General features: G+C 32.6%; 1 protein-coding gene across 1 annotated transcript; it reads right to left on the bottom strand.

Annotated features, from left to right (window-relative positions):
• Nucleotides 1-1442: 1442 nt before the first annotated feature.
• Nucleotides 1443-26910, bottom strand: LOC148276510 (uncharacterized). Its single transcript, XM_088234157.1, has 4 exons — nt 26839-26910; nt 6340-6500; nt 4387-4531; nt 1443-4301 (listed from the first exon to the last, which is right to left on the bottom strand). Exons 1-4 carry the CDS (start codon nt 26870-26872, stop codon nt 1870-1872), a joined length of 2772 nt encoding a protein of 923 aa, XP_088090283.1. The 5' UTR covers nt 26873-26910; the 3' UTR covers nt 1443-1869.

Genomic DNA, 26910 nt, shown 5'->3' with positions numbered 1-26910 from the left:
TCTTGTCATATATTGTGTTGTTTACGTAATTGGTGCTGTGATAGGTTTATGTTTTTTTTGTAATGATATCATTGTATTATACCCAACATAGCACTGAGTGCAAAACAATAAACATAAATAAATGAAGGCATGATATTTTAACTCAAGTTTAGTGAAATATTATTATGTTAGTAGTCAACTGACGCCGACGCTAGAGTCGATAAATCGAACCCTGAAACTTTTGTTTTTTTTTCCTTTCTCGACATAGCACCCAAATTTGAGTGATACGTGCCTTAATTTACCAATGTTTTTGTTGCAAGGTTGCAAAATTGTTGCAAATTAACGAAAGGTTTGACAACATTTAACGAGCGGATCACAAGTAAACACTTATAAAGCAGAACTGAACAATAAAATAATAATTGATTTAATTTTAATTCACATAATTTTAATAACGTAAACTATTTAGTTTGTAAGAATATATACTTCGCGTCTTAGATATTTTTTTTGTATTTCCTTAAATGTTTGACTTTCACACTATTCACCATAGGACAGTTCAAGGAAAGAATATGTTAAATATTAAGTGGAGAAGATAGACCCAGTAAGAAAATGTCTAACAAAAATTCGTCATTGATGCGGTGATCTGCGGTCTCCTCTTCTTCTTCACATTCACATAAAGCAGAGGTCACTACTTGAATTCTTTTGAGGTGTGATGCCAACACCGTATGGCCAATTCTCAATCTACGAACTCTGAAACTTGTGCACGATCGTTTAAAGTACTTACCACCAAACCACAGGTACGAACTGATTTCTTATTAGAATCCAATATTGAGATCTTTTAAATACACTGGCTGATCAAAATAAATCTTTTTTTAATATGTGAAGAATGAGGAACTTCAGCCTTACGGGAAATTAGATACAAAAAACGTTTTCTCGCGCGCGGTAAAAATTAGAGCATTCAATTGTACGGCAAATTTTCTTGAAAATGTACTAAAAAAATAATCAAAAATATTTTAACTAAAACGCACTACTTTGAACGACGTCACTGGTGTAAGTAAACCAACCGATAATATAAGAGCTGTGAAGGATATCCAGTTTACTTACCGTTAACAAACCAATCGGGAGAACTGACAAAGGTGAACCTCTGACGTCACACGCGGAGTTATTTCCAAAAAACAAAACATTAAAAATCATAGCGCTGATAATACGATATATAAAATTAAATTGTATTTTTTTTTGCTTGGTTTATAATCTATTAACAAATACAAAAAATATTTTTAAAAAACACTAAACTTTCGCTTGTAAATTATATCTGGTTTAAGATCATTTCCTTCATCAAAAAGTTGACCATCTCTGTTGAAACATGCATGAAAAAATGTAGAATAATTTTAAGAAATACATGCTTACTTGTATTCAAATTTATTTTAGATCTAGAATAATTAAGTAAAATAAATAGGTCCAAAATATGTGTTTAATGTTTTTAATATAACCTTTAAATACAAATAAAATAATGCTTCTGATGTCATTCAAGTATTTAAAAAAATAATAACAAAACCAAAATTTAAAAAATAAATTACTAGTTTTGAATTTTAAAATGCAGATTATAAGTTATGATTGAATTATGCACTTTTTACACTCCATTTCATGTCACATCACAATAATCTCTTCAAAAATAATATGGCAGCTATAATCCGTGGAAGATCTTTTTATTATGCTAAAGCACTGTTTTACGAGTAGTTTCGTACAAAAATAATTGAGTCACTTATTATGAAACTGTTTACGATTAAAATTTCATTCGGTAACTTAGAAATCATTGTCTAAGACAGCCTTGCACCACAAAGTTCTGTCCATCTTTGTTCACTTAAATACTTAACTTTTTAACTTTATAAATGATCACTGCTTCTTGGGCGTTTTACCAAACTCTTCGATATTTTCGTATTCTGAATAGGGTTCTGAATTGTCATAATACGCATAATCGTAACTGACATCTTTAGATTTTAATGAAGAACCACTTTTTGCTGGAACTGATAAAACTTTCTTTTCGACGATTTTTTTGGGTTGTGGCGGAGATGGAGCATCTGGTTTAGGTCTTACGGAGAAAGGTCTGGGTTGAGTGCTTGTAAGAACTGGTAAAATAGAAGAAGCACTTTTTGCTGCTGGTGTTGTTTGAACTATTTTAGGAATAGTTTGTACTATTTTTTGCTGCGGTGGAACTGGTGCTCTTGTTGAACTGGGACTTGATGTTTGGGATTGTCTCTCTCTTGCTAGCTGGTTTCTGCTGGCAGCAATATTAATGGAATGTGCTGTTTTCAAAAACTCTGTTTCTTGAGATCTCGGTTCCTCTTGTCTAATACTTTTCCTGGAGGTCGTCACGTCATACTCTCCACCAGCTTCACGTTCGTGTATTTCTGGACGATATTGTCCATCATCATAATCGTTAGAGTTACTGAATCTTGATGGAGCTACCGAAGACTTGGCTTGGAATCTCTGATTATTTTGAACATTTATTGGCAACCCAGGGGACGAATATTGCTGATTATTTGATGATGATTTTTGAGGAAGAGCTTTTTGGGTATAATCTGTTCCTTGATTGAAGGAAGGAAGAGCCGTGGAATATTGCTGTACATTCGAGATTGGCTTCTGCTCGAATGAGTTTTGGTTATAATTTGTTCCTTGATTAAATGGTTGAGCGGTTGATGCTTTTTGCACAAATGCTGTAGATTTAGGTTCGTATGATTGATAGTTTTGACTTAAACCAAATGATGAAGGTTGAGATGTTGAAATTTTTTGAACATCAGCTATCGGCTTGCTATCGTATGGCCTAGGAGTTTGACTAAACCCATTATTAAAGGATGATGGTTGAGATGTAGAGAACTTTTGCACGGTGGTAGTAGTTGATGATCTTTGTTCGAATGTTTTTTGTATTTTACTCACGCCTTGATTAGCAGCAAATGGCTGGGCTGTCGAATACTGAGAGTACTCGTTTGCTTTCCTTTGGTTTTGGTTAAAGTCAGATCCTGATGATCCAGTATTAGATTGGAATTGTTTATTCGTGGTCGTTGATGGATAGCTGGTTTTAAAATCTTGATTATAATCTGCTCTATAATAATCCGGGGTAGATTGTTGATTATTATCATACAGCAAATTAGTATTAAATTTAGGAGGAGGAGTCTGTGGGTTACCACTGTACTTCTGGTTATTTTGACTCTCGTCATATTGGGATTTAGTAGTTGTGCTAAACGGAATCTTTTTTTCCTCGTACTTGGTTGTCGATTGAATTTTTCCAAAATCATCATTATTATAGTTATTGTATGTTGATAATTGTTTTTGACTATAGTCATTAATATTCCTCGCAGTTGTTTGTTGAGTTGATGGAGTGCTAAACTTTATTTGATAGGTGGTCTCTTGGTTACGATTTTGGATGTTTCCATTATTAAATCCATTGTGATTATTGTAATTTCCTTGATTATTATTGTAACGTTCATTTTGAGAGGCCTTGCTATTGATATTGGCATTATTTTGAACAGGCGCTTGAGTGCTTGAATGATATTGTGGACTTGATTCTGAGTTATAATTTGAAGCTACCTGTTGATTCCTATATGTTTGCTGTCCCCTTTGTCGGCTTATATGGTTTCGCCTTGAAGGTTGTTGGGTACTCTTATAAATATCCGAGTTGTCAGCATTGTAATTTCTGGGTTCCTGGTTTTGAACGGGATTTTTATTGAAATTTGAATTGTTATTTATTTGTGATGGCTTATTTTCATTATTAGCATTGTAATTTATTTCATAAGTTGGTTGTTGACGCTGATTGAAGCTTTTTTTATTGTTATTTTGAGTTGTGCTTTTCTCAGTTTTTTGGTAATCGTTATATGATGGGGATGCAGAATTTGAGTTATAATAATTATTGGGCGCAACAGTACTCGAAATTTGTTTGTACTGCTGATTGTTATTAAAATTATTCTGTTTATTGTAATTTTCATTGTATTGTTGAGGTTGCGGAGAAGTTCTGAAAGATGTTGGTCTAACTGTTGTTGTCTGAGTGTATGATCCAGCGAAGTTATTAGTATTCTGGCGTTGTGTAGATGATGAATCATAGGACGACTCAGTCGGACGTCTCTGAATCTTTTTGATTATTTTCTTTCTTTGTGGTTCAACTTGGTTTCTATTTTGTCCACCGTTTCTTGAAACGTCTTGAACGTCTTTGCTTTCTCGGTTATTGAAAAAGTTTGAAGAGTGTGCTCCACTGAGAATGTCTGGCTCAGAGCGCTGTAGATGGAAATCAGACTCTTCTTCTAGAGCTGCAGGCGCTTTTTTGCTTTCGAAACCTAAAATGTTTCAAAATTTATAAATTTTTGTACACAAAAAAATAAAAGCATTATAATAATTTTAAAATATCTATGATTATAATACCTGAACCTATTCTGTAGAGGTCAAAGTTGTCACTAGAATAGTAGAGAGCTGAAGGTTCACACGCGACATCCGGCCACCCAGCGCAGATCTGAGCTTCTTGATCAAAGGCTGTTCCATTGGGACACAGGAAACGATAGTCTTGTATCTTCAAACAAAGGAGAAGAAATATTTTTGAAAATGTAGATAAACGTTGGAAATCATTCATAATACATATAATAGATCATTATATTTGTACTGTTATTCATTGTATGTATAAAAAATAGCCATTGGACATAAAAATAGTACCTAGCTAGACAAAAGTAATAAGTTAATGTAAGGGTTGCATACTTAAAGCATATGGTTTTAAATCGGCATGTTGGTGTTATGTTTTAGCGTAAAAACTATGGTGAAGGGCTGTGTATGTTAGTTTAATTACTATCCTGACGAAGAGACGCGTACGTCTCGAATATAGGAAAGTCGGCATGTGGTTATGTAAAAATATTTTATAACAAATGTACGAAATGTACTAAATAAACGAAATCGTTTAAAAATTAACGAGAAAAAGGAAAAACTTTTATTTATTACTTCTCAGTGTGATGTTTTATTATGACTTATCGTAAATATTTTAATTGTGCTTACTTCAATATTCATTTGGTTTTCATTACGTATATTTAGTAATTAAAAATTCAAAGCGGAATTAAAATTAAAAGTTAAGTGTTCTTTATAACAACGCATATAAATATTTACATATATTTAACGTTTAATTTGAAATTCTGTCATAGAATTTTCATTCTTCATAGATGACAGAAATATTTTCATGGTTTTACACTATGTTAGAATGTGATACCCAATGCTGACTAGGTAGATATAACAGAAAAAACAATTAAGAACAAGTGGATACCTTGGAAGAATAAAAGAGGCGTCGGAAGACCTCAAAAGAGATGGGCCGACTATATAGCCGCTGTGAGGGGGAGACATGGGTACAAAAGGCAAACGACAGAGAAGGATGGAAGGATATGGAAGAGGCCTATATTCAGCAGTGGGGAGATGAAGACTGAGAAAGAGGCAGAAGTAGATAAATAACGAGTGTTCTATATGTAATGTGTGCTGTGAACATAAAATATATTCTTACCTTCATAAACATATTATTTATTAAATTACTATAAATTATATGTTTCTTCACGTGTTTATTCTTAATATAACCCAACTTTTAAATAAACCGAATATTAGTTTTACTACGGTCGCGTTTACTTGTTTTTTAGATTTAACTAACGAAATTCCGCTTAACATTATTGTGCCTCATTGATTGTGTTTCTATATCTGTCCTCTAGACCCATTTATCATATGTATATTTATATATATGCACACATTATAGATAATTGTAATAGCCAGCCAAAAATCCAGTTTTAGCTTCTACCATTGATTTATTTGTTTGTTTTTTTGTATAGATTATACTGTGAACAATATTATCTGTTTCGTATCACCCGCCGATGGGAAGAGTGCTCCCCCAAAACTCTGGTTGTGTTGTTTTTAGAATAAACGCGTGTAACGAAGTGAATGAATGTCTAAGGGAAGAGACCATTGCAGGAGACTACTGCGAGATATTGCATAGATTTATATACTATTAAGCGTGTTGTCCAGATGCCCTTTGAAGTATTACATGTATGTTTATGTAAAAATATTTCATTTTTATTTTTGCTATCATTTAATTATGTACGTACTTCCACTTTCCATTATGTTGTATCCCAACTCAACACAGGATTTGGGATACGTTATTTTTGTATTTTTTTGTAATATGTATGAATAAATATAAAAATCAATTCTAATAAATAAATTTAAAAAATAGCTACTTAATTAATAATATTTTTTTATCTTGGTTTTTATGTATAGATGAATAATCTATCGATTTGATTTTTTACGAATGTTTCTACGAATACCGAATAAATTAATAAAATATAATGATTTGAGACTTACTCCTACTCCGGCCACCTTGACGCAGACGTGGAACATTTGACACTGGGCGTCGGGATCCGCGTAGTATCCCCCGAGCACCTTGTCTCTACAGGAGAACTCCGTGTTGGGGAGGTTGTCCGCATTGTGCTGTGGCGCTGCTGGTTGTCGGGCGACCGACAGCCCTGAAAATTAAACAAAAAACGGCATGGCGTTACGTTTTGGAAATAGAAAGATTCAGGAAATGACAATAACGTATTCGCCCAATGCCTGCAGTTACTGGAAATGGCAAGGTATCAACAAGATAGGATGTATAGTTTAATCTTCATCAGTCACATAGGCTCAGATCGAAAATTATAATTTGCGGCGTAATATGTCATTCAATTTATTTAATTAAATTTATTTACTTAAAGGTAGTCTATTATACGTTATTTGAGACATACTTATGTCCTTCAACTCAACACATGACTTTTAGTCCCTTGGACTTCCCAACACCATGGGACTAAAAGTCATGTGTTGAGTTGAGACGAGCACTTAGTTGACACAGACACGTGAATATAGCATCACCAATATTACATAGGATCAGAAATACAACAATAAAAATAATAATAACAAAAAATAAATATATGGCACATCAATATGGTAAACAGTAAACTCAAACATTCGGAAAATTATTAAGGAGTTTCCCACTAATATTCTGTGAGTTGTAAGTATCACAGTATGTAAGATGTTTATGTTTTCTCTGAGTGTCAATCAATGATGTTTTATTTTGATATTCATCATGTCCCTATCCCCACCCTATTGTGCATAGGACACTGCATTGCTACACAAAATGTTGCGTAAATTGATCATCAACTTCATGAAGGCGAGGAGTGCTAGTATAGGAACGATGAAACTTTGCACTATAAAACCAACTTTTAAGTAAATATTTCATGTCTACTTTCCCAGGAATCGAATCTAGACCCCCACTACATCTACTACACTATTAGGCGGACCTATCTCCATTCAATTTCCATTTTTAAGATTTTTAGAAGAAGAGCAGTCATTGAGTCAAGCATCCAGGATTCTGGTTCTATTTCACACATATTTGTATACTTTATCCGCCCGGACATGGAGTAAAGTGATAAATGAAAACTCGGATTCGATCGCATAGATACGAGTACAAACGTAAACCTTTTTATTGTTAAGTACCTGCATATCAATACACAGATGCCAGACCTATAGGTAATAAGCCGATATAGGTAGTATTGGAGAAAAGTAAATGACCAAGGGCCAGTATCAGCATCAGCAACAAAAAAGTTAAGATAAAAAGCTTGATGTCAAATGTTTTAACTCGTGTTGGTTGGAAATTATATTTATTATATTCTATGATGACGTAGTATCGTTATTCTGTTCACAAATCCAAAATAATACTACAAAAACGAAACGAAAAGCAAATGATACTAACTAATTATTAACCAATGTTTTATGAGGAAGTTCATTGTCTTTTTTTTGTTAATAGAATATTAAACTAACACAATTTTTTTTCATGTATCGTATTATCAGCGCTATGATTTTTTAAAGTTTTGTATTTCTAAAATAACTCCGCGTGTGATGTCAGAGGTTGTTTGATGACAGTTCTTCCGATTGGTTCGTTTAAGGTGACCAAACCGGATATCCTTCAAATCTCTCATATCATTGAATGGTTCATATGAACCAGTGCGTTTTTATTCAAATGTTAATTATTATTTTTTCGTACGTTTTTAAGAAATTTTACCGTACAATTGAGTGCTCTTATTTTTACCGCGCGCAAGAAAACATTTTTTGTATCCAATTTGCCGTAGGGCTGAAGTTCCTCATTGATAATAAGAAGCTCGGCTTAATAATAATTAGGCATGATTTTTATCAATTATAATTAATTGTTAATACAATGTGACAAAAGACAAGTGATAAGTGACAAAAGACTTTATATATATTTGAACGTTTGTACTAAGTAAGCACATACTTAGTATACAATAGAACAGATAAATCAACAATTGAATTCAAATTGATTCTTTTTGACATTCCATTTTACCGCCTACTCATTTTCAAATAATGTTGCACCATGTTACAATTTTTTTTGCAAATTTTTACGAATTCGGGATGAAAAAAAGTTTTTTACTTTTTACTTCTCCGGTTATCCCTATGCAAAAATTATGTTTATCGGTCGCTCCGTTGAAAAGAGAACGAAACACAAACAAACAAACACACTTTCGCATTTATAATATTAGTATGGACTTATGTAAGAACAGCTTTTTATTCCTACTACTATTTAAACTTTAGCTTTTATGGCTAAATATGTAAATAAACACCCACATCACGAAACCATTTTTTTTTCTATTTAGTCAATCAGTAGTTCCAGTGGTGATCGTATTACATAAATAAGGTAAGAAGCGGATAGAATGAAATTTAATTGATCGACGCGACGTGCAGTGCGATTGTAATTATTTACAGTTTCAAAATAAAATGAGACTTGTCTGATCAAATAATACTGAAATTAAATATATCACACTAAACAAGACACCGAACTTTAATGTTTTTATGCTAATAATACTAAAGTTTGTAAAGTCAGAGTTTGAGATTGAAACGATTGTTTTAGGTACCAGATTTTTATAAAGAGAGTTTGTTTATTGTTGAAAATAAAATTTTTACAAGCAATATAACAAAGGAAAGCGAAAATAAGGACATGGGTAGTTGGAAGTTTGTAATATTTTTAATTAATGATGAAGTTCGATGTTTTTTTATTTATTTGTTAATATACTATCAAAATAAGAAAATAAATGTATCGAGCTCCAGAAGTCAAAGTGATCCGGGTCGTCTTCTAACCTATCTGCTTACCTTATCTTCTTGGTACTTTTTGACAAAGACACCTACTTTACTTAGGGCTCTCCTAGCGAACCAGCTTACTTTCCTTATCTGGAACTCTTTGGTACTAGGCTACGCCTAGGTTCTCATTCTGTACGGTCATATTATACTGTCAACCCTTGCTAACTTAGTCGCTTGCGTTATTTAGCACAACCGGGTTCTTCGGTCAGACATGTAATTTGATTAGTCCAGATCATAGTAATTGATCCCGAACTCGAATGAGGGAAGTTAGAATGCTAGCTGTTAGGCTCTTTCGCTTACTTCTGAATACGGTGCGAGACATCATATTATTAGAAAGAGATAGTTCGGCTGTCCGAGGCACCACGTGTTTTGGCCGCCCGAAGCCATAAATCAACCCCGTGTCCTGAGCAATAACTCCACCGCCTCTCAATCGGTAAAGTCAGTGCTTGTCAACCCGTGTAACCAACGATATTGTATTTATCCAATTTCTTAGTGCTTGTACCGTACGTAATGTATGAACTGAAGCATTACATATATTTGAAATACAACCAGACGTATTATAGAAAAAAATATATATCCAATTTCCCGTAGCACTGAACTTAGACACCCGATTCCTTACCTTACTCTTGCATTGAATTTTTCTGCCTAGAAAACTTCCGAAGAATCTAATTATGTTTTAATGCACACTGTACCACATTTAATTTTAACTCGCATTTCCTTCCTTCACGTACTTTGTAAAATTATTATTTGAACGAAGTGATGCATAGGAAACTGATTATTGTATAACAAGGTCTTACCTGAACCGTATTCTTGTTTATTGCAAAATTGTTTTTCTAGTTAATTGATCTTCTTACAATAAATAGGAGCATAAACTATAGTATTTTAAATGTTCATCCGCCTTCTATAATTGTGAGTTCTGTTAAAGGAAATTTGTATTCTTAACTTTTAAATTATAACTTTTTAACTTTTTAACTAGGCTTTTGTATTATTTGACTATTTTTGTGGTCATTAGTGAATTGAAAAAACATATTCAAATTAAAGTTGTAATTTTCTTATGTTTATGTTTAGATCTTTAAATCATAAGACAACCCGCATAAATACCTTAATTTGTATATACCAGGTAGTTCAAGAAGAAGTATATAAATACTTTTTTTTATATTTTGAACGTCACCAGCATCAATAAAGGTTTCAGCTATTTTTTTTTGGAAAGATCAACAGATGGAAAAAAATGAAGGAATACATATGTTTTAACATAGGCAGAATGATAAACGTTACACAATGCGTAAAATGGCCACTTAAACCAGACAATGTTTTTTTTATAATTCTGTATTACTGTATTATTTAATTTAGTACTCACTGTTATTTGGCATATTATTACTCTCTCATTTCTTACTATAGTATAGAGTGAGTTAATAGAAACAGTATTTATAATATCATTTCAAGTATGTTTTTGAAATATTTTCTATTGATTTCAATGATACTATTATTTTATATACTTGATTATTTATGTAACAAAATTTTTATAATTTATATTGAAATATTTATATCTGATTTTTTTTATTTATTTAACTTTTTGTACACAATGTTATTTGTACATTGGCGGGCTTATTGCCAAATGGCAATTTCTTTCAACCAACCAATTAAATAAAAGTTTTATTTTTATATTCAAGTTACAGAACATATTCAATAGAAAAAAAAGATTAAAAAGCCAAAAATATATAAACATAGAAATAAACGTATTTGTTTATAAATTACCTTAAATCAGAACTACTACTCAATGGGAAAAAGGAAAAAAGAGGAAAAAGGAAAGGAGGAGAGATTAAGGAAGAGAAAGGAGATGTTTCTTCAGACGTGATTTAGACAGAGATAATGTAGTAACATCTTTGATGGTGGATGGGAGATGATTCCACAGTCGAGCCGCATGGACACTATATGAGTTAGAGAAGAAAGAGGAATTGTGGATGGGTATTAAGAGAGTGCCTTGAGAATTAGAACGAAGAGGTAAACCATGAACTGGTAAGCGTTGAAATTTTTCACGCAGGTATAAAGGAGCATTAGGACTATGAAGTTCATTGAACAGAAGTGAGAGGGAGTGATAGTCTCTCCGCTGTCTAATTTTGAGCCATTTCAGTTGCCTACGATAATCAGAAATGCGGTCATATTTCCTAAGACCAAAAATGCACCTTATGCATATATTCTGAAGTCGTTCAAGTTTATCGAGTTGCTCACAGCTTAAATCAGTCATGGCAACATCAGCGTAATCTAGAATGAGTAGTAGTTATGCTTGAACAAGGGTGCATTTAGTATTAACGGGTAAGAATTTTTGCAACCTTCTAAGTGAGTGTAGACTGAAAAATATTTTTTTACGCTGTCTTCTTTGGAATTTTATTATTTATAATTTATTCTTCGTTTTTCTAGATTGTTATTCTATTGCATCACATGTAAGTATAATTTAATTATTTTTGCTACGTATTTTTATTGTTGATTATTATAGTTTAACATGGGCCAGTCCATAAAGTTTTAATAAAATCATGAATGTGTAAACGAGTGTAATTTTGAATGAATAAATAAATAAGTTAAAGTTAATAAGCCCCGTAAATGCCTTGACCCTAGATGTACCATTAAAATGTTCTTCATCTGTGTTGTTGTAAATGTTAAAAATATTTTTTCTAAAGGGTGACTAAATTACCTAGACAAATATTGCGATAAACATAATCTTTAAGTCCTCTTAACAAATAAGCGTATTTCAAATCAGTGTGAAAAAACGTTAAGCACAAAGTAACGTAGTCATTATGAATTTTCTTTAATGATACAAAAAACCTTTTCTGCTATAACGAAAATCTGAGATTTCTTCATTGGCAATTTCACACACTCGCTGGCTTGAACAATGCACGGAATATTATTTGTAATCAACACATACAATTACACCATGTTGCTTCGCACAGGAAAACCATTGAAAGATTCTGCAAGGTTTATAAAAATCTTCACAATCAAATGCACCTACTAATACAGAGACACGGCCCTTGGAAATATGTACATCCATAACGTACATCGTACACACTCTAAACGTATTGTTTCCGTTTACACTCACCGCGTTAAAATGAATAAAAAAGCGAAAATGTGGGTACGAAAAATTTCTCATTCTTCCTTTTCTTTTTATACTCAAATTTTCATACTTATTTGCACCTTATTTGTTGTTTTGGTCTGTAAAAATAAAAAGTACGATCAGTGACCATCTCTTTTCAACCTATAGAGTTCCTCAAGGAAGTGTCATTATAAATGAGTATACATTAATGAGCCATACAATATAGAAAAAACTATCATTAGTCATATTTCGCAGACGACACTGTACTTGTACCTGCACAAAAAACATGGCCAGAAGTATTCAACGAGAAAATGCATTTGAATATGTTGAAAAACGATTAGACAGAAACTCGTTCACACTCAATCTAGATTTACACGAGAACAATATTTTATTATCTATATAGGTCAATATTTTATAATCTCAGCTTCGTGAACAGCCTCGACCGCGCAGGACAGGATGCTGGGACAATACGAAAATTCAGCAGTAGTTCACACATGAGCGCTGTGAAAATAAATAGACGACGACGTTTATAACGAGCAAGTTCGCGAAAAACATTATTTCTTGTATACCAAGATGTATTGGAATTATTGCAATATGAAATAAATAATAAAAATGCATTTTTTCTGCCAGTATTTTCGATAGAAAAAAATTGCGGGAGTGGCATGCACGCATCGAGCAAGTCGCTTTTATCCTACGGTCCTGTTTATGCGCGTTTACACGAGGTCAATGCGGTAATGCGTGGGGGGAGGGTAATCATTGTCCTGCGGAGATAGCCTGCCCGTCTATCTCTTTGATAATGTCTCGGAACAAAGCCGTGTCCTGAAAATTGCTGTTTACACGTGGACAATAGACCAGATTTTGAAATGGAACAATATTGTATTGATGTCGTGTAAACGCTACTTAAATACTGAAAAAACAACATTTATAACTTTGAGTATTGAAAACAAGGATGACTTGTCAAAGATCTTTGAATGTTATAAATCTCAATCCTACAAAAACGTAAAAATAATATTGACTCTACATTTACGTTTAATTTACTAAATGGCTTAATTTATTGATGTACAATGGTTACTAGAACAAGTGGCATTTAATGTTCCGATTCGCCGGTTGCGAAATGATAATGTGCTGTTGATTTGCATGCACCAATGTCCCAAATGTGTCGCATTGTTAACTCGAGACAGGATCTGTGTTTTTTGGTGTAAGTCTTTCTAGATTAAAACAATCACTAATATAGACCAGATCTTGTCTTGAGGTATTTTTTTTGTCCTAGCTTCAATTTTCTTGAGTTATATTTTATTTCATTTGTACCTGTATGTGTTAAAAGTAAACGAAATGGATTGAATAAGTCCGTAAATAAATACACGAAGCTGCACGTACAATACAACGATCCTACATGCGTATTACGCATGCCTAGTAATAGAAAAACAAAGTCTACCATCGATATCACCGCAAAGCGAACGCGCCAAGCATCCTACTTATGAAGAATCATAATTTATTTTTGAATGTGACCTCAACTGGAATGCACGATGTAAGACTTTTACCGCCTTTAAGTCGTATCTCAAAAGGAGTTTCATTGGTTTTCTGATTGCAACTAATTATTATCATTAATGTTATTACTGTTAGGTGATAATTCCATTCATGTGCCAGACAAAGAAAATTGTGAAATACTTCAGATACAAACTAACGATTTCACGTGAGATCTCTCGAGAATCAAACCAGGCACATAATTCACGAAAATAAGGAAATGTCACGTTTTTTTCATTTACGTTTTAAAAGTAATAAGAGTCTATGAAATACTGTCCACTAAAAAAAAATTTTTTGCTACTTATTAGTACCTAGCATAAAAAAAAATTTTAAATTTGTAATTTTTTATTCCTGCAAAACAGTCATTGTATTGGCCACGCCCCTTATTCGTCACGATTCATATTAATTATCAACTTTGTTCCAAACCATCCCAATTTTTATAGAACATCGTCACGAATCTTGACGTCTCAACTATCAATGCCAAATATGTCGCGTTTTTCTAGTGACATTTTTTTTTATATTTTCTTTTTTAAAGTTACATATGAAAACATATCTCCAAAATATCCATATTGATTTTGAAAATACTATTGATTATTCTAAATCCATTTAATACATTTTCATCGGTTTTCGTAGTACGTGGTATTTCATTATTAAACATGCTGACCACTAATTTTACCACCAACATTTAATCATAAAATGATGTACTGTTTTACGAAATTAAAACAAAGTTGATCATATTTTATAAAGCATTCCAACATTTTGAAAATATTTGGACATGGCATATGGCCCATTACAACCACCCAAAATCAGTAAGGGCACGGGTTTGTTTCATCAGTTGCTTGTTTTTCAATTTTTTTCCGCAGCTCACTGCATGCAGATATTCAGTCTATTAATTTTTTTGCTCTCAGTTTATGCGGCACCCACTAATCGAGCTTCTTGACCAATCCAACGGAATAAAAATAGTTTGAAACAGTTATATGACCAATATTTAACTTTTAAGCAATCTCATGAGTGGTCGCATGTGGATTTTCATGGACTTTTTCCATTATTATGTCGACTTTTTCCGTGAGGGCCGCCCAGAGCGAGGAGCATCTTTGACATTTAAATTTCCCCTAACGAAACCGCTTGAACCATTATTGTGCTACACGTATTGTTAGAACATTGTCACCATAAACTGCACAATTTTTTTCACGGGCCTGTGACGCTCTTTAAGGAAGTAAAACTTCAAAATATCAAGAATTTCTTCGCTCGACACATTCATTTTCAAAATGGAATAACTTTTACACGATTGATCTAAACAAAGCTTTATTTGCATTAATCATATTTTTCAAAATGTCAAAATCGATACAGTGTTGCCAGAGAAAATTAAGTTTAACTCCATTTTGCGACAAAATACGGAAATACTTTTTAAACAACAATACTTTTGATTTTGCATTGACATTGACACTTGGTCTTTACGCGTCTTTAAAAAAAACTTGTTTCGTTGTGTATTTTTAAAATTTGAATTTACCTGAATTATTTTTTTAATGCCCCTTGGGCTTATTGTAAAATTAAATAAAAAACATTTTTATAAAAAACTCTTTGACAAAAAACCAGACCGCGTTGATGTTCTAGCCAACGTATTTATCGGACTTGGCCCCCTCCGACTTTTTCCTGTTCCCAAATCTGGAGGACTATGAAAAGACGACGTTTTGCAACCACAGAGAAGATAAAGACCGAATTCCCGGTGGAACTGAACTGGACCATACCAAAAAGTGCATTCCAGAATGTTTCGAGGATTGTTAAAATCGCTGGCATAATTTTATTACATCCAAAGGTTATTTTTTACTTTGCTTATTACTTTTAAGGACACAAAACTGAGAAATAAGTTAAAATGTTTTAAAATATACACAAGTTCCATGTATTTTTTTTCGAACTGTATAGGTATGCAAGTAGTACCTTATATATTTATTTTAATTATGACGCTGTACATAAAATATAAGTTATACTATGTGTGTATCATGATGTGGTAGTTAACATGTTAGCTTACGTGCGTAAGGTCTCGATTTCAGTTTTCAATCGGTTAATTTAAGAAATAATACCCACTTCTGTAAATTATTTTCACCGCATTATTTTTTAATTGAAACTAAACGAATAATATATTTATTAATCAAAAACATTGTAAATGTTAATATTCTATTTTTTTAAAGCCTGTTTGTAAAGCTTTATACTAGTCACCTTGTTTAATAATCAAAATACCACTTTCACGATAGTCGAAGGAAGTCACTAATGCATCGTTGTTCTTAGATATGTTTTAAGCTATATTACACTAAAAACTATATTAAATCATTTATTGTATTCTCGGCGGGAATCGAATCCGGCACCGCCAAGCTTGAGGTAAGCATCTTAGCCATTGCATAATGGGAACCATAATAATTATAAGTATACATAACTTAGAAAGTGCTATTTTCATAACATAAAATACCAAATCCCCTTTGTTTTTTTAAGTTGAAAAAAAAGCTCACTTTGTTTAGTCCCCAGAGAAGAGATGGTTTCAAGTTTTTTCCAAAACATGTTATTTTATTTGCATCAAAAAATTTATAATATACGCACAGGGCACTGTATTAGTACTTTGCACATAAATCGATTATTTTTTACACGAAGGCAAAATGATGGATCTTCGGGCTTTGTTATTCTCATTTATTATTGACACATTATCGTTAAAAGTTATTTCAAATGAATATATGGGCATTTATATTATCTTTATAGTACAACTATCGCAAGTTTCAATTTAACAGAATGTTATAAATTAAATACAAATTTGTCAACGTTTGTTTATGGATTAACTAATTATTAATATCAACAAATTACAAGAAAGATGAAGAACATTTAAAGAAGGGATTATGGAAGTCTAGGGATTAACAGAGCTTATTACTTGTCATTGGCTGGTTTAAGTGGCTACTTTACACACTGTGTAACATTCACAATTTGGCCTAAGTTTGAACATTCGTATTTCTTTCATTCTTCCTTCTGCTGATGTTATAGAGATGAAACCTTTATTATTGTTAAGAGATTCATCTGATGTTATCAAAGCAACGCCAGAAAAAAAAACAATTTTTAATGCTTTGCCAAAGAACATCAAACCTTCTTAATCAGACAGATTTCCTTCATACATCGATAGACTTAATGATATTTTATGGGAGCAAAGTGAGACAAATAATATTTTAGATATTCGTTTTCACAATATGAATGAAACAGGCATAAAACTCTCAAATGGTAACCATCCAAAGATATTTTTGTCAAAGGGCAAGAAGCGAGTAGGAGTTATAGTAATTGTAGCAGTACACAAAGAGGGCAACTGTTAACAGTTATTCGCTGCTGCGGTGCAGTGGGATCATTTATCCTATCATAAAATCTAAATCAAGGAGAAAGTCAAATATAACCCATCTACCAGCGGAACAAAATTGAAAACAGAGTCAAATATGCGCTTGAAATGCCTGATTTGTGATGAAATAATTGTTCAACCATTAACAGAGAATTAGATACAATGTAGTCAGTTAAAAGTTGGGCTCACGAATCGTGCACCTCTTACAGTAGATATAGTTCTTACTCCTGTTACGATTGTAACTCACAATTTTTTCTCTTTGATGGGTACCCGGGATATCAGGAGTTAAAAAAATTAAATTGAAACATTTTTAGTTAAGAAAACACCATTTTAAAAAAATTATCACCAACACTTCTGTGAATATTCTATAAAAAATAGTTTTCTATAATATTAAAGTTTCATCATCATTAGCATTCCCTTTCTACGCCTAATGGTGCATAGGGCACTGCATGAGTACAACGAGATCATTTTTGTTTCATGAAGGTAAGATGATCAGTCTTGCGCTTCAGGTACCAGTCCAGGGACTATGAAATATTCCAGTGTGAAAACACCCTTTCAAATAAATATTTCATATCAACCATGTCGGAAATCGAACCCGAGACCTCTTGCATGGTAGGCAAACGCGCTGACCATTACACCACGAGGCCGATGTAAGTTTATTGTGTTTAATTAATATTTCCCATAACCCATCCGCTTTGCCTGGGCTTACCCTACTGTATAATGGAACAGAATTTGTTTAGTCTCCCACCAGTCCAGGAATAAAATTAAACACATTATTTATTATGAGCTATATTAATAATATAACTCCTTATTACAACTGACACCGAAATTCTCTTGAAAGAGTCCAAAAAAAATTCTTAAAGTACATAAATTTTAAACTTAGAATCAGTCATGAATTTCTCAATTACGATTTTTTATTAAAAACATTAAATTTGTCAAAACTTAACGATAGAAAATAAATTACAGACCTTTTAAATTTGTTCAAAATTGTAAATTCAATATGGGATTGCCCTGAACTGTTATCTCTCATCAACTTCAGGGTGCCTGGAAGAATGACTAGACAGGTGCCACCGTTTTGTAACAACAATTCACGTACACTGTATACTTCTAATGCCGTATTAAACAGACATCACGAACTCGGCAATAGTTATTCCCTCGTATTTATTTATGCATTTAAAAATATATCCATTTTTTTTTCACTTTGCCCAGCTGTATGATACAGTACTGTATTACATTTATTCTTGAATTGTTTAAACTTTCTACTGAATATGTTGTATAATTTTTAGGTTATTTTTTTTTATAAATCTTGTAAAATTTTCAGGTTTTTTTTTTTTTAAATCTTGGGTAAAATGAAATTTATGTTTTCAAAAAATAAAATATTTTACGCCAAATATGTTAGAATTATATTTTTTTGTAAAAGGCAGATTTGCCGTTTATGTTAATAAAATTAAATTAAATTAAAATAAAACATTATTAATGTCTATTCAAAATATTTCAAACACATTTTGGTGAGCATTTCTACTCATCAATACCCCATAATACGATCATTAACGCCGTATAAAAAACTAATGATGTAATAAAATAATGATTGTGTTTAGCTTGGATGAATACAAACTAATAAATTGGGTTTATGCTGAAATTTTTCTAAAACGACTTATAAACGACAACAAACAATTTTTTTTTAAACTCAATATTATAATATATATTACTTGTTCCACACTTCTTAAATTAGAACATTTCTTCGTTAGGGTTAAGCATAGCAAATATAAAGCTAAGCGCATCATCTCAACATTCTATTCAAGCTTCTTCCACATTCTATTATGTCGATTCCAATGATAATCAACATTATTATTATTATAGTGTCGCAGCTAAAGGCTGGCCAGGTGGGCGGCTGCCAGGGGCGCAACCCTCAGGGGGGCACACTTTACAAACCAGCCTTCTTTTCTCTTTTTCTTCATTGAAAAAAAGTCATAGCTAGCGCAAAATTTAAATCTTGCTACGGGCATTTATTCTTATCACAAAGAAATACTAGTTTTAAAACGAACTCTTGGCTTAATTTTAATACCTACAATATTTATTTGATTTTGCAAGTATTCTGTTGATTATGAATACTTTGACAGAATATAATATTGAATTAAAAATATATGTACCTATATAGTTTAATTATTATGGGGGTCTTAATCCAACGTAGCCATTGACTAAATACAATATTTTAGGTAATTTTTATTTTTGATTCTACAATAACTTACGTATCCCTTTATAAATTTGTTTCTATGAAGGTTTGTATAGGTTTTTTATACATTTACGTACTATAATTTCAAATAAAGTAATGAAAAAAGGAATACCCTACGCTCAGACCTTGAAGTCTTTGTGGACATTTTTTTCCAAATTGCGCTTTCTGGCTGTATTTTTTTATCAATGGTATTATTGTTTTTGTCAGCCTCCATGTAAAAGGTCTGGGTTTCGATTCCTGACATGGTTGACATTTAATATTTATTTAAAATGGTGCTTTTGTTTTGTTTTTGACTGGCATCTGAAGCGTAAGACTGATCCTTTTACCGTCATCTAACAAAAATTATCAAGATACACAACGATTGGTGTACCAATGCAGTGCTCTATGCATCATTAGGTGCGGAAAGGGAATTATGATAATTGTTTTTCACGAAAATTGTGATGTAGTTTGGAAAAATAAACCATAAAAAAATAATTCTAAATATTTTTGTCATACATTCGTTCCAAGGACAGAACCACCATATTATTCTTTTTTAATCCATTATACCTTTTTCTGAATTGCATCATTCTAAACTTAATCATACATTGATTCCTCACCCGGTTATATCAGATCATTTGGTGACTCCGAGATGTAATTTATAGCTATGACGATTGCCTCACGAACGAAGGTTCTGGATTCGATTCCGGGTTCGAATCCTGGGCATTCTGTGGTGTAACTGGGTCTCTTGGCCTATTCTGTACAAAACATCATAAGAATCCAACCGTTAGCACTTTATTTTTATCCTACCTCTTTTACCATTATAAAAATTATGAAAGAAATGTGATAAGATCTTTACGGCCTTTAGAATACTGCTTTTATTTTTCAGGGTTTATTCAGTTTGTTATTTGTCATGGCAAGAACACATAGTTGAATCACCCAGAAAACATAATTATAAAACATATTATTTCAGTTTTCTATGTCCGAGCGGATGAAGAACAAAGTTCCGAGTGTGAAATAGAACCAAACTCCGAGACGAAAACACTTAGATTAATGGCTAGTCTCAGGCGAAAACCCCGAATAAGGAAATCAAATGAAGATTGGCGCGTTCGCCTACCATGAATATGGTTCCAGGTTCGATTCCTGGGAAAACTGACGAATGTAAATTTGAAATAGAAATACAAGCTCATATAAATTTCTGCCTTCATTCAAATTCAAATATAGAATCAGATAAATGTAATTGTCCTATTATAGATGTTGTAAATAATCATAAATATTTTGGATTAATTATTGATTCTAAATTTAGCTGGGGTGTTCATATTGATGGAATCTGCGACAGATTAAGGTACTGGCTTAAGGTGATTTATAAAATCAAAAGCCTACTACCTTTCAAAATGTTTAGATACATATATACTTCGCTCATTCAATCCATTATGTCTTACGGAGTGCGTGTCTGGGGTCTCACTTTCCAGTCTCATCTGGGTAAAATTTATGATATTCAAGTGAGACTGTTGAGGAGGATTGTACCGGATAGCATAATCCGTGAGGCGAAACATATGGGCGAAGGTGTATATTTTTAATTCTGTAATGTCCTGCCAGTAAAACAACTTTGTGACTACAAATTGATTGTAGATCACTTTGTTGATCCGGAACATTAAAAAAGAGTTTCCCATACTCACAACACTAGAACTAAGGGCTCCCTGTTTGTTCTCCGAACTACAAATTGCTTTACAGAGCAAACATTAAATTGCGTTGTTTCAAGATTGTTCAATGATCTCCAACAAACCATAATTAACATGAAAGATCTTTAAATGAAAAAAAAAGAACTGAAGAAATATCTTCTAGATACTTTATAGTGCCTGTTTATATATAAATTTGTAAAATATAAATAAAATAAATGTAATATAAACCTGTCATAAAAAAAAAATGTGTCCTACCGAAAAGTCTTTAGACTTCGTGGGTAACAAATTCTTATATGTATTTTTTTATTATTAAATAAACGCTGCTCTGCAGCACTGAAACTAAAACTGAAAAAATATTTATATAAAGGGTTGTTCTACGCTGCAATATTTCATAGTTCCTGGATCTGCACATGAAACGTTAGACTTTTCAATTTCCGTATCAGTGACACAAAGAGCTAAAGAAAGGAGAATTGTAGATATTTCATTGAGACACAGAAGAACCAACACATGGATAAGAGCGAGATCAAAGGTCACCGATGTGGTCCACAGGGTTGCCAATCAGAAATGAAGCTCAGAAATGGAAGAAATGGTCACATCGCCAAAACCACAGACTCCAGATGGACTAATAAAGTCCTGGAATGTTGAATCAGAAAAGGAAGAAGAAGTGTCGGCAGGCCTTAAACAAGGCGGTCTGATAACAAGACGGGTTTCAGTAAGTGGTTGGATGCAGTTGGCGCATTATAAGGAGATGTGGAAATTTAAGGGCCTATGTTCACCATTTAACTATAAAACACCATGAATATAAAATTCAACAGGTCATAAACCCAGTAAATGCTTGTTTTTCCGATGCCTCGTCACATTGTCAGTGCACCCATTTGTTGCTACCGATGCGCTTCACTTGTTTATTATCCTCGCTTTGGTCAATATAAAAATATTATGAAATCGTAATTTTACACGTAATTTGTGTCTAAACGGTCGAATATTTCTTCAGTGTGATTCTCGAGACTGAAATTATAATAACATTTTGATGCCTAATGTAAAAATACAATTGCGTAAACTATAAAATGTTATTCTGCGGGCCTTACTTATTAGATTTCCTTATACCAAGTTTACATTTAGAAATAACTAAACCCGGCTTAACTTTTTATAATCGATATAAAAAAAAGCTTATATGAAAATATTTATTATCTGGAATAACAATTCACAGGTTATGTCATGCTTAATTTTTTTTAACAGTCTACAGTGATATGTGCGCGTGCGCAGTAACTTTTATAACAACAACAAACAAACGTCAAAGTCAAATCGAGACTTCTGTCAGTGTAATGGAGAAGATGGAAGAAACCGTTAGAAAAAGAAATTAAAATCAGAAAGAAGAGGAAAAGGGCAAAACGATTTCTTTAGTTTATTTGTGTTTCTTTTTTATCACAATTAATTTAAAATACATACAAATATATAGCATTTCAGACATTTAAAATCACTTGAATCGCATTGAGAAGTTTGAACTCAGGACTTCAAAATTGTTAAAAATTGAAAAAAAATCATATAACTAATCATTTTGCCTACCGAAATATATTACTTTTGATAGATCGCGTGCTTATTCCAGCGTTATGGCACATAAAGTGCAGGTATAAGTTTCTATGGTCGCTATCCCAGACTAAAACCGAGTTAAACTCTATACGAGGTTTATAAGTAATACTTTTTGCTATACCATCATTATTCTACCCCTATTCTCAAGTTTAACTTTATACGCAATTTATAATTAACGCCCTGTATGTATACGAGTATAATAGGTTACAATAAAAAATATGACAAAACTTTTTTCCAGAAGGTAACTATAGGAGTGATATACCTACTTACTTATTTATATTTATTTTAGTCTATTAGGAAACACAAGAAAAATTATAAAAATAAACAATAAAAAAAAATGAGTATAATACAACAATATTATATTCAGTTTTAGCATGTCTTTCTGGGTCTTCCTTGTTTCCTGCCCCCATCAACAATCAAGTTGTACTTTTTTAATACGTTTTTTGTCATCCATTTGCACTACATGTCCAAACAAGCATAAAACTAATTTCTTTATTTTGTCGATTATGCTGGTCTCAGCCTTACATAATACACGGACCCCGACATTTGTTCACCTATCGTAAACAGCTTAACACACATTCGCCTGAGAGATCGCATTTTGACAACAACTATTACTAATACTTTCATCCTTGTTTTACCGATTCCATACTCCGCTTCAATACATATCGTACCAGGACCAGGAAACCTTTGTGAACAACTAAATAAAAGCCACCTGCGACAAATATGTATATGCCAAGGTTGATTTTAGTGCACCGCTTACCCTGTTCCTGGCACTCACCCTCCTTTGAAATATTTTTCAACATTTCCATTTCTAGTAAACATAGATCCCAGATACAAAAATTTCTCTACCTGTTTTGGGAAAACCCTATTATCATTACAATATAAAACATTTTAAATCAAATAAAACCTCAGGAAATATATATTAGACAAATAAATAATACACTGATAAACAATTCCTTTAAAAGTATTTCAAAAAGTGATTTTTCGAAGTTATAAACTTTTGTACTAAAAATATAAAAATGTGAACAGAGTTGGGTAAAACTTAACGCATATTTTTATTTGAAATTAAAATTTTGAAAGTATCAACTTAACAAATTATAATTTCACGGGCAAACGAAATCGGAAAAAAATATGTAGATATGTCTCGAAACCGGTAGACAGAAAATTTGGTTTAAAAAGTGGTTATCAACAATTATATACTATCATTCAATAGTAAGATTATATACTTATTATTTGCGAATCAATTCTAGGAAAACACGTGGGAAATTTACATTATAAAAAAATACATTTATTTTAGTTAAAAATTCAGAAACTTCATAACTTTCTCATTCGTGTAACTAACAACTAATTGACATGAAATAATTCTTTAACAGGGTGTTTTTTTTACTGAAATGTTTTAAAATCCCTAGACTATTGGCACCTGAATCGTAAGGCCCATTTACAGGAATCGCTTAAATTCATACTGCACGATAAGATTAGGGTTGATGGACATTTTGTGAGCGTACCTGGAAAGTTTGCCAAGTTTTTTTTTGCAAATTTGAGATTTGTTCTCAAAGTTTTAATGTTGGATGTTATTTGACTGATAGAAATAAACCAATTCCACTAATATCTCAAAGCATTTTTACAAAATTGATAATTGTATATTAATCAAGTCTAAGAACATCTGACATAGGAAATATTGACAAAATCAAAACTCTTCCATACTAACACAATACATTGCTTTTCATTGGTGTGTGTAAAGCAAAATAAACTTAAAATCAAAAGTGTACCAAATAGTAAAACTATTAGTTTGTAACTGTACAAAAATTTTAATCCTGATTTGCTTATAAACAAGAATTCTAACTTGGCCAATTTTCCTGGTGATGTTTTTATATTATTCACGATTACAATCTTTTAAATTAGATTGCTTTTATTTAAAATTTATTCAGCAGCTAGTTTCAGGTACAAATCCTGCAAAAGAAAATTGAGTGGAGATTAGTTGGTCTCATGGTTTACTGGTTAAAAAAATATTATTATACAATAAATATCAATCGACCCAATGTTATTTTATAGTACCTTATAAATTTTTGGTGCGAAATGGGCTTAACATTGATTGATATTTTTTTTTAATAAAAAAATATTTTTTCGTCCTTATAATTTACCCTAGTATTTCAATTTGGGTGGACATTTCCAACGAGTTGACAAGTTGGAAAAGAGTAGAGTTCGAACTTTGGACCTATGATCCGTGAGTTCGTGACACTAGCCAAGGGACCACAACCCGATTCTATATAATACCATCTAGGTGCGCTGCGATTAATCAACCATTGCAATGTCTTATGCACTATTTTATGCGGATAAAAGAAGGCTGATGATGATGCATTTAAACTGTCTACAAAATTCCGTTTGTGACCGATATGCTTTTCAAGATAAGATTTCTTTAAAATTTGAGTTGGTATACATTATAATATCGTACGATATGATGTTTTTCATGTAAATGAAAATGTTTGCTTATATGAAATTTAAGGGTTGATTTGTGATAACTTTAATACTAATATAATGTTACAACTGGTCGGGATCGTAGAACAACAACGAATGTGACATTGGCTTTTTTTATATTAATTTGATATTGAAAACGTTAAACAAAGGCGTTTTATCCAGGTTTGTAAAAAAATGTATGCATATTACTAACCCAAGTACCAAATGGTATACTTTTGAACTTATCAAGTTGTGAGTGTCAAAAAAAATTGAACCGCTCGTTCTCACGTAAAGTTAAAGAAAATCACATGCGTGCGTCGTTGTTCTACGGTCCCGGCGAACTATATTATAACAAATAATCGCGATAGGCAACAGGTTCACCGATGCATTCAGTGACCTTTGCATCGTGTTAGCGTAGTAAAAAAATCAATGAGTCATCCTTACTGAGACTGTGGAGAACCGATGAGACAAATTTCGGTCCTGTGAGAAGTGTCGTGGACTCTGGATCAGGAGACCCAACAATCAAACCTCGCTCTGCCACAATTTGTTTCCAATTTTCTAACTTAATTATTAACGACGGAAAGAAAACGGCCTCAAAACTAAAATACATGATTAAATAAGAAAAACGCGTGTATTTTTTTTCAACTACTCATATTACGTTTAACTAGAGGTATATGTTATGTTGGTATGACTGTTTGTAGAGTACATTTATAATGTGTTTATTATTTGTTTCAAGCAGAACTTTAGACGACATTATTTTTTTACTCGATAGCTGCGAAGTCCGCCTCGTTTCGTTTCGTAGTGATCGGCGCGTCAGCCTACCAGATTCTTAACAGGGTGGATTTAAAATATGAATTTTAATAGTCGTTCAAACTGCTGTATTTCATTTTTCCTGGTCTTGCATCTGAAGCGTATCACTGATCTCACATAACAGATAATTGAAATACACAGCATTTGGCACTAATTGCAGTGCCCTATGCACAACTGGGTGCGAAAAGGAAAACGATGATAACGATGATTTATTTAAACTTATCAATGTTATTTTTAATATTTTTTTATTTCTTTTAATAATTCATCAATTTATTTTATCTTCCAATGTTCACTCTCCGAATGTTATCCCCTCGTATGTTTTAACATTGTCAAATACTATATTATCATAATCATTTATTCCTATCCGCGCCTAGTGGTGCATAGGGCACTACATAGATACTCCAATTGCAGTGCATATTAATTTACATTGAAGGTAAGGCGATCTTTTTTTCACTTCAGGTTCCAGTCCAGAAACAATAAAATATTGCAGTATATAACCACCTTTAAAACGAATATTTCACATCCACCTCACTAGGAATCGAACCTCGGTAGAACCTCAAACGTGACAGGCGAACGTGCCAACCACTACACTACGAGGCGGACTTATCTCCACTTGATTTCCTTTTTCAGAACTTTTACCTGAGAGCAGCCATCGAGTCGAAAACACTAGTCTAAATTATACTCTACGTTTTACCCAGTTACATATTATTTTTTGAGGAAAATACATTACAATCTTATGCCATTGATAACACTGCAGAAATTTTATTTTAATAAAAAAACGTATTTGCGTAATTCCCCTGACAGAATAACGCACTAAATGCGGCCATTCTCCGAAGCCATCTCCACCGAGCACAATTGAACATAAAATCCTGATGTGAAACGAGTATCTTCGCGATAAGTTTAGCAATCGAAGATGAGTCCATGATCACACAACATTCACTTTCGCAGGCAGAGATGTACTCACCGAGGAAACAACACAAGGCCAGTATGCGGTACATGTCGCGCTTCGTGAGAGGACGAGAGACGACTGCGGAGA

This window comes from Micrasema longulum, unplaced genomic scaffold (assembly GCF_059751315.1).
Source record: "Micrasema longulum isolate JH-2025_06_02 unplaced genomic scaffold, ASM5975131v1 h1tg001208l, whole genome shotgun sequence".
Lineage (NCBI taxonomy): Eukaryota > Metazoa > Arthropoda > Insecta > Trichoptera > Brachycentridae > Micrasema > Micrasema longulum.
Note: the sequence above shows the minus strand (reverse complement) of the source record. Positions and strands in the feature narration are given on the sequence as shown.